Source organism: Echinops telfairi, unplaced genomic scaffold (genome assembly GCF_000313985.2).
Source record: "Echinops telfairi isolate 266 unplaced genomic scaffold, ASM31398v2 ScPeMD7_3509;HRSCAF=4178, whole genome shotgun sequence".
Lineage (NCBI taxonomy): Eukaryota > Metazoa > Chordata > Mammalia > Afrosoricida > Tenrecidae > Echinops > Echinops telfairi.
Window position 1 is genome coordinate 1,051,975 of NW_022107407.1, and position 15,514 is coordinate 1,067,488.

The following is a 15,514-nucleotide window of genomic DNA, read 5'->3' on the forward strand; positions in this document are numbered from 1 at the left end:
CTTCTACCATTTGTACCCATAAATAAACTTTAGTGTCTGCACAATTGTCTATTTTATTAGTCCATACAACTTGAATCATAAGTATTTGTCTTTTTGTGTCAAAGTTACATCACTCAGTATATGTTTTCAAGAATGATCAATGCCATTGTATTCATCAGAACTTAATTTCTGTTTATCACTAAATAATATTCCATTGTATGTAAGTATCAGGCTTTTTTATCCATTCATTTGTTGGTGGACATTTTGCTTGTTTCCATATTTTGCTATTGTGAGTTTGCTGCAATGAATTTGAGTGTACAAATCTCTCTTTTCAAATATTTTGAGTATATAAGTAAGGGTGGAATTCCTGAATATAGACATGTTGAAAGTTCAACGGGATTATTGTAGAGATATGGATCTCAAATAAAATGATATGAAAATTATGAATATTTTTATTTCATAGAGTTGGTTAATAAATATTTGTATTATGATTACACTTTTAAAAGAATTTCTAAATGTAAGGTTTTATTAACAGGAGTTAATTTGGATTATTATGAAATTAAAAATAATTTTAATCACTAAAAGGAATTTGTCTTAAAGTATCTCCTTTGAGAGTACATTTACCATATTTCAGGTAAACAACTATTGACTTCTCTCCCAAGCTCTTTTGCTTGTAATCTTCTTTGTAGGTAGTTCGATATTTGGCTGGTTGTGGACTCCAAAGCTGTCAGATGCTGGTATCTAATGGCTATCCAGACATTGGGTGGAATCCCGTTGAAGGAGAGAGATATCTTGACTTTCTTCGATTTGCTGTCTTCTGTAATGGTAGGACTTGATCGTTTTACTTCTTTTTGGTCATTATATAAACTTCATTAAATTCACTCACTGCCATTGAGTCGATTCTGTCTCACAGGTGTATTAAATAGGATTCATCTCAGTATTCTTATATGTAAGCGAATATTTAGTAATGAAACAGAATATTTTATAATCAGTATTTTACAATATTTATTTCATGCTTTTATTATTTAAATCAATATCTTAAAGTCCTTGAATTATTATAAATTTTATATTTCAGTTCTAATGATGGTTATCATAATATCCCTCATTACAAATTAATGATGAATACCTTCATATTGTATTTACTTGCTCTGAAATTTTCAAGCAAAAAAAAAAAGAAGAAAAGAAAAGAAATTTACTGTGTTCTGTATATGTAAAAGTAGTTATTCTTATTCAGCTTTAATTAGTACTCTAAGCTTGGCTTTAGATTGTTGTTTGTAAAAATAAAAACCGATGCCAACGTTTATTTGTTCAGAACTTCCATGTAATCAATATTTTGGTATTTTCTCCATTTAATTTTAGGTGAGAGTGTGGAAGAGAATGCAAATGTTGTCGTGAGATTGCTCATTCGGAGGCCTGAGTGCTTTGGTCCTGCTCTGCGTGGGGAAGGAGGCAATGGTCTTCTCGCTGCCATGGAAGAAGCCATAAAAATAGCCGAGGACCCTTCCAGAGATGGCCCCTCACCCATGAGTGGATCCAGTAAAACACTGTAAGTCTAGTGCACACACATTCATGAGAAGAAAAGTATAGTACTTGATATGAAAGTCTACAAAAATATAATTGACATTCTACCATTTGCAAAATAGCCCTTAAGACTCCAAACTCCATGCCAACTCTTAGTGACTCCTCTGTGGGTTTCCCAAACTGTAAATATTTACAGATAACCCAGGCTTTTTCCTGCGGTTGGTGGTTTAGAACTGCTGACAATATGAATTGCAGCCCAGGGTGTAACCACTGGTTACATCACCAGGACTGCTCCTAAGCATACAATATTTCTCACCTTGAAAATAGAATGTTTTAGACTTGGCAGAAAAGGTGGGATTTGTTGCTGGAACATATGCTATAAACAAAGAGCGAGCTGAGGAATATTGTATGGATTTATTGGAGAGCAATTGAGTTTTAAGGAGGAGATACATTTTTTTTTCACTTTTTTTTTTAACATTTTATTAGGGGCTCATTCAACTATTATGCCAATCCATACACACATCAATTGTGTAAAGCGCATTTGTACATCGTTTCTCAAAACATTTTCTCTCCACTTAAACCCCCGACATTAGGTCCTCATTTTTCCCCTCCCTCCCCTCTCCCCGCTCCCGCATGAGCCCTTGATAGTTTATAAATGGGTATTTTGTCATATCTTGCCCTGTCCGACGTCTCCCTTCATCCACTTTTTGGTTGTCTGCCCCCCAGGGAGGAGGTCACACACAGTTCCATGTAATCGGTTCCCTCTTTCCTACCCATTCTCCCTTTACCCTCCCTGTTTTGCCACTCACACCACTGGTCCTATAGGGCTCATCCGTCCTGGAAGGAGGAGATACATTTTGTGAATTTTTCCAGAAGCATATCAAAGTGATTAATTACAAATAACAGGAGATAATCTTACAACTTAGTCTAGAGTTGAATGAGAAATTAACATAGGATGAATTTGTATGATTCCCTCACACTTGAGGGAAGATGAAACCTTTATCAGTAACATAGAGAACTCCAGAAAAAGAATGAAAGGATGTTCTAAGTGTGAAAAGGAAAACACATGAAGTATAGTCATGTTCTTAATTTTCTTTATACTATGTGTTTTTAATATTTGACTCTACTGCCAATCAGGCATGCCACTTCCTGAGTCTTCAAGTTTTCCTGTTACCTATAGAGGTAATTGTTTGGCCAGGGCATCAGGAATCCATTCTACTAACCACAGGGACAGTTATGACACAGGCTTTAGTAAAGGAAACTTGCTAAGCAAAGAAGTAACAGAAGTCACACAGTTCTGCAGACTCTTGTTGAATACACCGGCATAGGGTGATGCACAAAGCAGGTCCAGGGTGCGGGACTGGAAGCACTCAAAAAACAAGCACATGCCCATCTCTACCTCTTTGAGATATTTGTTAGTTAGCCAAAGATCAGCTAGGGAGCCCTTTGTTTCTCTTTGGAGGACAAACAATACTCTGGCTCAGATCAGCTCTGAAACAGCCATGCATGCAGGAATGAGGGTGCCACCCAATTTTTCTTCAATCTTTCTTATTCAGTGTCTAGATTTCCCATGCATATGAGGTGATTGAACGTATCACAATATGAGTCAGGCCCACCTTACTGCTCAAAGTGACATCCTTGGCTTTTATGTGTAGTAGATTTACCCAATACAGTGTGGCATTTGATCTCTTGACTGTTACTTCCATGAGCATAGTGACTATAAGACAGAGTAAAACTGCCCCTTGGGTTTGCAAGACTTTTGATTTTTATAGTAGTAAACAGCCTCATACTTATCCTGTGGAGCAGCTGGTGGGTTCAAATCACTGATTTTCTATTTAGGCATCAGGGCATAGCCTACTATGCCACCAGAGCTCCTACTCAGTGCTATATGCAAACAAACAAACAAACAAACAAACAAACAAACAAACAAAGACCAGAAGAGAGTGAGTTTAAAGAATAGATAATTATTCTCTCTCAGTTCTGGAGTATGAAACATCAAATCAGAGTCTCAGCCATGGCAATTCTTTTTGTGAACTTCTAGTTTCTGGCATCTGCTAGTGATCTGTAATGTTTCTTTGCTTCTTGTAGATGCATCTGTGGCATCTTTCTCTGTGTAATTTACTTTTTTATAAGAAGTAATTAGGTTTAGGACCCATGGTATTCCAATGTGACTTTATTATATGACAAATGAAAAAACCTTATTTCCAAACAGGATAGAGGGATTAGAATGATAGCATTCTGGGAGGACACAATTTAATCCATAGCAGCTCAGAAGAGAGACATGTTAAATTTGGGGAATAAATGATAGGGCCTTATCTCTGCAGAAGGACATCATGCTTGTTAAAATAGAGGATAAACAAAAAAAGAGGAAGACCCTCAATGAAATTGATTGGACCTTGGCTGTAATACAGGGTCCCTCTGAGGCAGAAATGATTCCATGGCACTCAACCACAGTGGCAACAACAAAAGTAGTGGAGGTAGAATAGAGACAGATGAGCACATAAAAATGACATTTATAAAATAAAATAAAATATCCGTCACTTTCCAAAAGTTCTTTCTTACCGAAGGAAAAGAAGTATCAAACATTTAAAGAGGCAGTATACCCCCTAAACGGAGCCCTGGTGCTGTCATAGTTACGTGATGGGGTGCTAACCTTAAGGATAACAGTTGGAAACACTAGCTACTCAATTCTGACTCATAACAACTGTGTAGGACAAGGTAGAACTGCCCTTGTGGGTTTCAGAGACTCTAACTTCTTATGAGAGTAAAAAGACCAGTCTTTCTCTCTGGGAGTAGCTGGCCTTGTGTATAGCAGCCCAATGAGTAACCACTAGAGAATCAAAGCCTTAGAAACTCTGAGGACAATTTTACGCTGACCTACAGGGTCAGTATAGGAATCGACTCGGTGGCAGTGAGTTAATGAGTATGTATCCTAAACATAGAGAGTGGCATTGCCAGACTTCTTCACTGTATCTGTGAACCCTGCATATTAGTGTTATTTTACATTTTATGAAACTTGGTATAATTTGGGAGGTGTTTATTTGAGTTTGGGAGAGCTCAAAACGACTTTTGTGTAAATTAATGGCAATTGTTTCATCTATTTATGCCCTGTTCAATAGTTTGGGGATGAGGACTGTGCTATAAAAGCACCTAGTTACCCTTTCTATAAACATATGCTATCTACAAAATTAACTAAGCTTAATTCTTTTTGCTATTCTTTTGTAAATATACAATAACTAGAAAAAAGTAAAATATATCAAATTAGTAATAATTTTTCCCTTTTGAAGATATCTTAATTATTAAATTTCTAAAAATATGTTCCTGGCAAAAGAATGTGAAATCAAGTCTTTTACACATTGTGCTTTTTCTTTAAATATACTTAGATGTAAATAAAAACTATAAATATAAAGCACCAGATGAAAAGGAATGAAAATCTTAATAGCCCCTGTCCTATGATTATTGTGTAATAAATTTGAAATGTCACTTCATGATGCTGCTAACTTGTCATATTTTTGGAAAATTTTCCAAAAGTGATACAGAAGAAGAGGAAGATGACACCATCCACATGGGGAATGCAATCATGACCTTTTATTCAGCTTTGATTGACCTGTTGGGACGTTGTGCACCCGAGATGCACGTAAGTGACATGATACCTAGGATTTTGTTTTCCAAGTGTGTGCCTAGACATCAGTAGATCGCGGAAACCACACATTCAGAGCCAGCAATACTCATGCCCCATTAGAAACAGCCCAGAATACTGACTTAATTGGTAATGCCTCGACATGTCAGAGTGATTAATAAAATAGCCATGTATCTATATTGCTCTAACACTTCATAGGAGTCATTGTGGCATAGTGGTTAAACACTCAGCTGCTAACAAAAAGAGTTAGTGGTTGAAGCTTCCTTGTCCCCATGGGAGAGAAGATCTGATGAGTTCCTCTCAACAAGATTAGAGTTTAGCAAACCCCAGGGAGCATGTTTTCTTTATTCTGTAGGCTTGTTAGGATCTGAATTGGCTCTATGGCAAACAACATCACCAAGACCACTCTCTTCTCCCCACACTTTAAGAAGAAAAAGAGGTGCTTCCCTACATAATTCCCCCCTCATTTTAGTTCACACAGAAAGCAGCCATGAGTGCCAAGAACAATTTTCTTTATAAACCATTTGGTTTCCCTGAAAGCCCCCAGCTATGTGCTTGCCACTGGTATGGGAAGAAGTTGGAGGGAGAGAGACAATGGGGAAGCTTAAACTTTTTCACTATAAATCAGTGTTCTTGTTGTTGCTTTTTAAGTACTTTGAAAAATTGACATTGTAGTATGATGAATTGATACTTATTTTTACCTGTAATACCTTTTGATATTTTATACTTTATTTAGTATATTCCATTTGTTTGAAAGTTTTCATTTAAAAAAATGCTAGTCAGGATTCCTGAAGTTGATTTCGTGGCTTGTTAATGGGAAACAACCCAGTGATTAAAGTTGCACAGACATATGCTGTGTAGAAAGTTAGGAACTGCAGATACTGTTCACTGCTATGAGCATGGAGCGAGGATAACTCCTCGTGGATCTCTACTTTCTCTACCTGAGGCAGTATCTGGTTGTTTTGTGTTTGGTTTTGTCTCGGCCTGTGTCTTTCACGCGTGACACTCTTCTCAGGAAGAGAGAGGAATCACAGTCGATGCAGAACTGGAAAACTCGAACAACTTTTCCTTTTAGTAAACAGGAATTAATGAGAGTTAACAATTTACATGACGCTGGTGATTGCAGAAATAAAACTCACCAACTTTATGCATCCAATATTGATCCTTTTTATTATGAGGATCAAAAGGTCAAAGGAACTGTGGGGAAATTAAGCTAATGAGTGTGTTTTTTCTGTGTTCATGTCTATATTTAAATAGAAAAAAAGTGAATACATAAGGCATGGCCTTGACATTCTTGAAATCTATTCATCTCTAACAACTATCAGTTGATATCAGTAATTGTGTTTGTACTTGACACTGAGTGGCAGAAGAAACAGATGCCTGATCTGGGAGTCGACATACTATTAAAGATACACATTGAAAGGCTTCATTGAAATGTTATAACATGATATAGAGTTAGTTTATGAATAGTACTACAGTAAGTAGTCATTATGGTTATTTTACTAGACAGTGGTATTGTAGGATTCATGTTCACCACCTCTCTCCCATTTTTTTATGTGAACTTTTATGTTCACCAGTTCTCTCCTTTTTTTTTTTAATGTGAACTTCATTCCAAATTCTCAATATTTAATTAATTACAACACACACACACACACACACACAATGTTTTCCTCTCACATTTTAAACCATTCCTTGGTGCAGTTAGGTCTACAATTAAATTCTCATTACAAAACAAGAAAAAATGTAAATCAATCACCAATCAGTAGCTATACTTGCTCTAAAAAGAATTGTTTTTCCCATGTATGACCACAGTCAATGGTCTGCAGCCATATCTGACGTCTGACTTTCCTGTTGCAACAAGGCAGAGGCAGACATGACTCCAGGCTCCATTCCTTACCTTTTCTGACACCAGCGATTGCCCTCAAGACACTCTACTTCTATGCTAGGTTTGATAGTTCCTGCCAATGGCCACACGTAACTCACAGACTATTGGGGTTCATTCAGGGAGTTAATAGGACAGGAGCAGTAAATAATCAGGATAGATAAAGTCATTGGTCTGAAGCCAAACCTCTCGGCTCCTCATACCCTCAGTGATGTCCTCCCTTGCTCTCTCCTCTGTGGAATAGGAAGCCCTGCTGTTGCTCTACCTCACAGTCCTACGGTTGCAGCCGGGCTCCTCTGGCTCCAGCCCACAGTCTGCATGCCACTGGCTCTATTACCTCTGGGTTTGGCTCAAGTCACTCAGACAGAGATCTGGAATGTGTGCTTCTCATGGTCCTGGCCTTTCACCCTTTGTCCCTTTGTCTGAGATTGCTCTTATAAACCAAAGAATGACTTTGATGGATGTGAAGATTTTGTTGTTTAGCCTGCCACATCCCCAAGGAAAATGAAGAATGGTGTCTTAAATCACACCCTCTATTAACGTAGAGTTTAAAGATTTCCTTCCCCAGCAAAAAAAGACAAAAACAAACCCCCAAAGGTTGTAAACTTGGTTCACAGTTTCCTAAAATCAGGACTTAACCCCACCTTAATCCTGCCTATTCCTGTATCAGAGAATTCCCTCCACGATGGGATTATAGTCACAAGCATAGAGATTCCATGCATAATGGATTATGTCTAGAAGGGTTATCTCAATTACTTTTTTATCTTCTTCCTTTCAACTTGATTTTGCTTAGTATCATTTTGAATTAGTATAAAATGATTGCTTAATTATTCATGGGTCTTCCCTTTACATGTAACTAGAGAAAAATATGTATGGTGAGAAAAATTATTAGGCTGCCATTAAAAGAATGTCATTGTCCAGTTTTGCTTTTATTCCCACCCTCTCTAGCATCTGTGTGACCCAGAAATTTCAACTCAGAGGTCCTTTCTTGAATTCTCACTTACTAATTTCAGGGGAAAAATAAATACATATTTATTTGAAAGTTCAAATGGAAAAATATTTCAATTTGTCACGAGATATTTTAAAATTTTACTATGTCTTGCATTAATGAGTAATGTTACAGCTGCAAATGCCAACTTTATAGTATACTACTGTTTACATATATAACTAGGTCTTTTTCTGGGCCTTTCTTTTTGATATTGATCTTATTGTTTATTACTATATCAATAACTCTTGGTTTTGATGATTGTGACTTTTTATTATGATTTAATATTGGATTAATTTTAATGTTCCACTTTATAGAGTGTATTTTGTTATATGGTCTATAAAAATTTGAAGTATTTTTTGCTATGTATTTAAGTAGATTATAGGAAACTACGTTAGTAATTTTACCATTAACTTCAGATTCTAACTTTGGTCCATAAATGGAGTTTTATATTATGTAGATGTATTTATATGTAATTTTCAAGGGATTTATGTGATGATATACTGATCAGATTTTCAATATTATCTAAAACCTCAAAGATGTTTGAAAATAGACACTACGATGCATAGGCTCCCAAACATATTTGGCCTACCCTTGGCAATTAATAAAGTATAGGTATCGCTTTTGCAGCCCCATACATTGTTCTAGCACCTCCTCTCAGAGGGTGCTACCACCCACTTGGGGAAAACTACTAGCAGATAAACGAACTAGCCTAGGCTGAAATATGAGTTAGTTTATAGTGAAGTCAATAAAAACTCCATGGGCAAGTAAATATCTGCCTGTAAGCCAGAAACAACAGTTTCTGAAAGAGGTTTAATTTTCTATGCATACTTCTTAGCATGAAAATGATTTTAGACTCAGATTTCTGTACTTCACATTTTAATTACAACACTGATTTTACAAAATTATTTTAATTTTCCTTTATTTCCCTCTTGTTTAGTTGATCCATGCTGGTAAGGGAGAAGCCATTAGGATCAGGTCTATTTTGAGATCTTTAATTCCACTGGGAGATTTGGTGGGCGTAATAAGCATTGCTTTTCAGATGCCAACAATATCCAAAGGTAAGACCACTTCCATTCTCTGCTAATGACATGATGTTTTAAGTAATATCATTACTCAAAATTCTGCCCCATGTGGTTTTAAGAAAGAAAACCTCATGTGGGTTAATACAACAAAAACAAATCTATAAAGTAGTGTAAAGTGCTAAAATAATTGGCCGTTCATTATCATTTTAGGAGGGAAACTGGAGCTTACAGGTGGCATCCTGACTTGGTGTACTCCATCTGAGATAATTTCTTGTTTCTCCTGTTGACTTAATCTCCCTTTCTTTTCACTTCACCTCCAACTCATGCCCACATTGAACTGCAAACTAACCTTGTAAAAACAGAGGTAGGAACTATGTCAACTTAAATTCTAAGTATAGAGTTTGTACAACGATTGAAAAAAATCATTACAAGCTTATTGTAGTGAGGCAAACCAAAATTTTATTCAGCATTCGAGGTAGAGAGAGAAGGTGGGAAACAGACTGACATCATCAAAGCTATGTCCATCCAAATCCTAAGAGCCATTCACAATTCCTGCTTTATTGTCGTGGTGGCAAAACCAGTCCCCTGTACGTCACAAAGCAGACCTTTTTGTTACACACTGTTAGGCAATCTTTTCAGAATATCTAAATAGAAAACTTGATGAGCAGTCTGACCTGGTGGAGCAAATTCCAAATGCACTATCTCCCTCACATCAAAAACTAAATGAGCATTGTCTTGAACTTTGATTTCACGTAATGAATTTTTAGGGTGGAAGGTGAATTTTGTTGGGATTTGAATCCATTTTTAAATTGATGGATGTTCAGAACAAGATTGGTCATCAAAGACATTTATTTCACCTCTTTTTGAAATGAGAAAGCCACTTGAACACTTGTGTTTTTCCCATAGTACTGTCCTTGTAAGCTGTGTTCAACATCACAACAGTTTCTGCAGCATTTTTCCTGAGCAGGAAACAAAATTCCACAGCCACATGTGCTGTTTTCTCTTCAATCAGCATCACAAAAAACGAGGTTTGAGTGAAACTGCTTTTACAAAAAATTCACTGTGATCAGAGAGAACCTTCCCAGGTGACTCCACTCGGTGAACTAACTCAAAGCTAGTTGCTTGATGCGCACCTAGTGGAAAAATGCGTGTTTTGCAATGAAACATGTTACTCTCTCATTGTCAAGGGGATGATACTGACTTTCTTGTCTTTTAGAAAGAGAAAGAATTACTCTGCTCTGACATAGAGATGATGTGGGAGATTTTTATTAGGGAGCCTAGAACCATGATCTGAAGGCTAGTGTGGTCAGAAAGATAATTCCCCTGAACACATATTGGTAGGGGTTTTTAGGGGTTCCCAGGAGGGTTTGGGGGAGTTTCTATCTGAGACTAATATGTTTCTAGAAAATGCCATCAAATGCAAGGGATTCTGGGGAATGTAGTTTGTTTATTATGATGAAGGTTATTCAGGAGATGTGCATGCTCTGCTTCTACAGAAGGATGTGTAAGCTTTGTTTCCACACGATTACACTGGGTCTCAGTCCCTGAGGTAGCATTTCAGGAAAATAGTTTAAAAGTTTCTTTAAGAGAGCAGGTCGGTCTCTACAAGTTTTTCTCTCTGAACTCTCATCAGACTCAGTTGTACAAGAGATAACTTTTGCTTCATTGTCTAGTCAAGTAGCTTCCAGTTTTGTGCCTTTTCACTGTCTGTGACATTTTAATTTCTTTGTTTATCATGCTGCTGCTTATTGGTCCAGTTGTGAAGATTTTGGGTTTCTTTATGTTGTGTTATAATCTCTACTGAAGACTGTAGTCTTTGATTTTCATCAGTAATTACTAAGATTTCTTTTCATGTGTTAGACAGGGTTCTCTAGAGAAAGCCAGACACTAATAATTTTATATAACTTATAGAGATAGATAGATATATATAACATAAGAAATTAACAGTTAATTAAATTATGAAGCAATAAAAATGGCTCAATGCAACTCAAACTCATGAGACAGCTGTGAGACACTGGCAGTCCATCAAGTCTTGAGGGCCGCCGGGTAGTCCTCTGTAGAGCAATTCAGGCTATCCAGCACAGGTAGCAAACAGCAAGGCAGGTCACCAACAGTCAGCCAGATGACATGGTCCAACAGTCCCCAGCTCAAGAGATGTAAATTCCAATGGTGTGGTGAAGCAGGCCTTGAAGGATCCAAATTACAGCGACACAGTCCATGGGTTAGGTGTCCCATGTGTAGCTTGCAAATTGAGGCAAAGAAGAAGCAAGGCAGCTGCACACTGGTCCGATGATCAAAGAGCAAGAGACAAGAAAGGCGAGGCTCACTGAGCCATTTATCTCTCCGCCCTTCAGTTAATCCCACATGTGTTTACCTCACTTCATTTGCAACAAGTAAGGTTCTGTTTCTATGTTGCAGGTTGTTAATGTGCCCTTCTCCAATCCCAAAGGCACGTTCTTTTTCATGTAGTCCAGTTCCTTATTTATATAACATACAGTTTAGATAAGATTGGTGGAAAGACACAATCCAGATGCCCACCTTTCCTGATTTTTTTTAACAATTAAATCATTTTATTGGGGGCTTGAACAACTAACACAATCCACACATATCCATGGTGTCAAGCACTTTTGTACATTTGTTTCCCTCATCATTCTCAAAACATTTGCTTTCTACTTTAGCCCTTGATATCAGCTCCTCATTTTCCCCTCCCTCCCCGATCCCCTTCCCCCATGAACCCTTGATAATTTATAAATTATTATTATTTTGTCATATCTTACACCATCCGACATCTCCCTTCACCTACTTCTCTGCTTCCCATTCCCCAGGGAGGAGGTTATTTGTAGATCCTTGTAATCTGTTCCCCTTTTCTCCATAACCTTCCCTCCACCTTCCTGGTATTGTCACTCCCAGCACTGGTCCTGAAGGGTTCATCTGTCCTGGATTCCCTGTGGTTCCAGTTCCTATCTGTGCCAGTGTACTTTCTCCGGTCCACTGGATTTGTAAGGTAGAATTGGGATCATGATAGTGGGGAGGTGGAAGCTCCTTTCCTGATTTCAAATCACACACTATCTCTCTTGTTCTGTTCAAACACCTGCTTCTTAGACTATGTACAGGTTTCACATCACTATAAATTAGTGTTCTGGAGTTTATATTCTTAACATCACTATCAGTAGTATTTTAATGATCACAAATTTAAAAATAAACAAACAAACAGAAAACACTTTTGCATAGTGAGAGGGGAATTTCTTTCTTATATTCCTGTTTTCAGCCAAGCTCCATTTGACATTAGTGATGATATCCCTCATTCCACAATCTCTTATGAATTTCTGGCAGTCCCCCTCCAATGTACTACTGCAACTATTTAAAAAAAATCTCCAGCTTAAATTTACTTTTATGTGATATTAATGATTTGTTCTTTAATTTCCACACTCTGTTGGTCTACCTTCCTTGGAATAGACATGTCAATGATATATCTTTTCCATGCATTGGCATATATAAATAAATTCTTCTAGGTTTGCATATGTTGAAACATATCAGTTGTATTACATAAGCTCTGGAAGCTTTGGCATAGTGGGCTACTCATTGGGCTGCTAACCAGAAGTTCATCAGTTCCAAACCACCAGCCCCTTTGCAGGAGAAAGATGAGGCCTTTCATTCCCATGAAAATGGGAATAGACTCGGAAATCCACAGACACAATTTGACTCTCTACTATAGGGTTGCTGTAAGTTAGAATTGACTTCATGGCAATGAGTCAGAAAGTTCTGGAACTTTGTTTTCTGCCAATACTTTCAGTGCCACTTGAGTTTATTCCTTCAGTACTTTCAATTCTTTATCACTTAGAAGTAGCTGAACGTTTTGAACCTCAGGCAATTCTTTTGGGTACAGTGACTTTGTGTAGCCCTTCTATTTTCTTGATGTTCCCCGTGTATTCAATATTCTTGCTGTAGAGTCCTTCACCATTTAAATGAGACTTTTTTTCCCCTTCAATTCTTTCCATTCGAGAAATACCTTTTATGTTCTTCCCATTGGGTTTTCTAATACTAGGTCTTGTACATTTCCTTATAATACTGTCTTTTCAAGCTTCCCTCTGAAATCTATTGTTTACTCTTTTGCTTCATTTCTTCTTTTGGCTTTGAACTACTATATGTTCAAAATCAAATTTTGTAGTCTCTTCTGACATCCCTTTTACCCTGCTTCTTTTTCTGTTTTTTAACACCCTTTTGCTTTCTTCATGTATGATGTCTTTGAAGCTAACTTTAATTGATTTAAATATAACCTTAGTTAACCTTAGGCTAGAAATAATGATTACTATATAGCCTTAATTGATCTTGGGCTAGTAATAATAATTCTATAGTGTGACTGTGTGAATGGAAGGATATCACATCTATAATACTCAAAACACAATGTCTAACAGTGTAAGCAGTAAGAGCTAGTCTTCAACTTCATGCAATTATAAAGAAAGGAAGGTATTAGGTATATTAAATCCTTGAATGTTATTTTCTCTAAGACATTGTTATTTATTTTCACCACTGAAATATGAATATGTGTATATATATATGTTCAGTAGCTACTTGGATATGTGTTTGTGTTGATCACAAGTCAAAACAATCCTATGTACAACAGAATGAAACAGCTCAGTTCTACATCATCCTCACAGTTTTCTTATGTTTGAGGCCGTTGTTGTATCCACCATGTCAATCCTTCTTGTTGAAAGTCCTCTTCTTCTTCACCGCTTCTGTCTTACTCAGACAGGTGTGTGTTTGTTGAATGACTAAAAGGAACCCTGATGGCACCGCAGGGATACCTTGGACTGCTAATCACAGTGATCATGGTTCATACCCACCAGTGCTTCTGTGGGAAAAAAGATGAGGCTACCTGGTCCCCTAAAGTTTTATAATTTTTTTTAAAGTTTCATAATTTCGTTAACCCTATAGAGGGTGCCTCTGTGTCAGAATTGTCACTATGGCAGAGAGTTTTTTTTTCAGTGACTAAAAGCTCTATCAAATAAGTAGTCACTTCATTGTTTTAAGATTATTTGCATCATGTATTATCTTTCTATGATGTTTCCTTTCTTCAACATTTATTAATATTAAATATTATTTGTAGAATATTAAAAATTGTCTATACAGCACAATTTGAAAAATGTTATGGGATTATAGGAAATGAATTGGATTTTCAGTACTTCAAATTGGCACATAATCCCATAACTTCTTTATCTGTTGTTTCTAACCTATGAAGCTATCTAGTTTTCTTGAATTGTTTATATGAGTATCAAGCATTCAGTATTAATGGAAAAAATAATATGGCTCTCAAATATGTTTTATACATTGTTAAATGCTATGATGATTAACTAAACATTTTATTTAAAATCCCTACCTTAAGGTTCTCTAGTGAGACAGACCAGTATGTTATATAGATTTATTTTTACGATTTGGATCATATGATTGTGGGAGGTTGAGAGTTGAAACTCTGTAGGTCATGCAACAGGCTTGAGATTTCTTTAGACTTGTTATAGGAATAATGAAAAATGTAGGAGTTCAGGCAAGATGTCTATTTGTACATTGTAGGTAAAATGCATCATAAGGAAAATTCCCTTTGGCTCTTAAGGCCTTCAAATAATTGGATAAAGACAAGCCATGTATGGAGGGGGATATGCTTTACTTAAAGACACCTGGTTTAATCACATGTATTTACTTCAACGCAAACCTCTAGATGCGTATTTGACCCAACAGTTGGATACCACAACCTACCCAAGTTGACACCGACAATTAACCATCATCCATGCTGGCTTCATAATTTTATCATTTTATATATTTTTAAAAAATTATTTTATGGGGGTGCTCTTACAATTCTTATCACAATCCATACATACATCCATTGTGTCAAGCACATATGTGCATTTGTTGCCCTCATAATTCTCAAAACATTTGCCTTCTACTTTAGCCCTTAATATCAGTTGCTCATTTCCCTCCTCCCTCCCCACTCCCCCCTCCATCATGAACCCTTCGTAATTCATAAATTATAATTTTGTCATAAGTTACACTGTCCGACGTCTCCCTCTGCCCTCTTCTCTGTCATCCATCCCCCAGGGAGGAGGCTATCTGTAGATTCTTGTAATCAGTTTCCCCTTTCGGTCATACATCTCTGAAGGCATCCTGCTTCTCATATGGGTGTACATAAGTGAGAAAATGGTGTGGAAGTCATATAGAACCTCCTTTAGTTACACAAGAGAGAAGGTGAATCCATCTCCACAGGAGCACAAAGCCAATTGCTACAAGGTAGAAGTCAGACATATCTCCATCCTCCAACTTTCTTTACCCAATTCTGACACCAACAGATCTGCCCATGATACTGTATTTCTCCTGGATTGAAAAATTCATTATAATGGCCACACAGTCACCTTGAGTTAGAATCAACTTGATGGCAAAGAGAGCGTTATTAGGAGCATTATAAACAAGTGGCCATCTAGCTCAGAAGCAAC

The 15,514-nt window shown here is 37.0% G+C and overlaps 1 protein-coding gene across 1 annotated transcript in view; it reads left to right on the forward strand.

The window, feature by feature from the left end:
• RYR2 (ryanodine receptor 2) overlaps positions 1-15,514 on the forward strand; it is an 805,653-nt gene that overhangs the window by 544,775 nt on the left and 245,364 nt on the right. The window contains exons 47-50 of the mRNA XM_045294222.1: positions 669-804; positions 1,339-1,525; positions 5,032-5,137; positions 8,948-9,068. Coding sequence (XP_045150157.1) covers positions 669-804; positions 1,339-1,525; positions 5,032-5,137; positions 8,948-9,068 — 550 coding nt within the window. The remainder of the gene's footprint in view (positions 1-668; positions 805-1,338; positions 1,526-5,031; positions 5,138-8,947; positions 9,069-15,514) is intronic.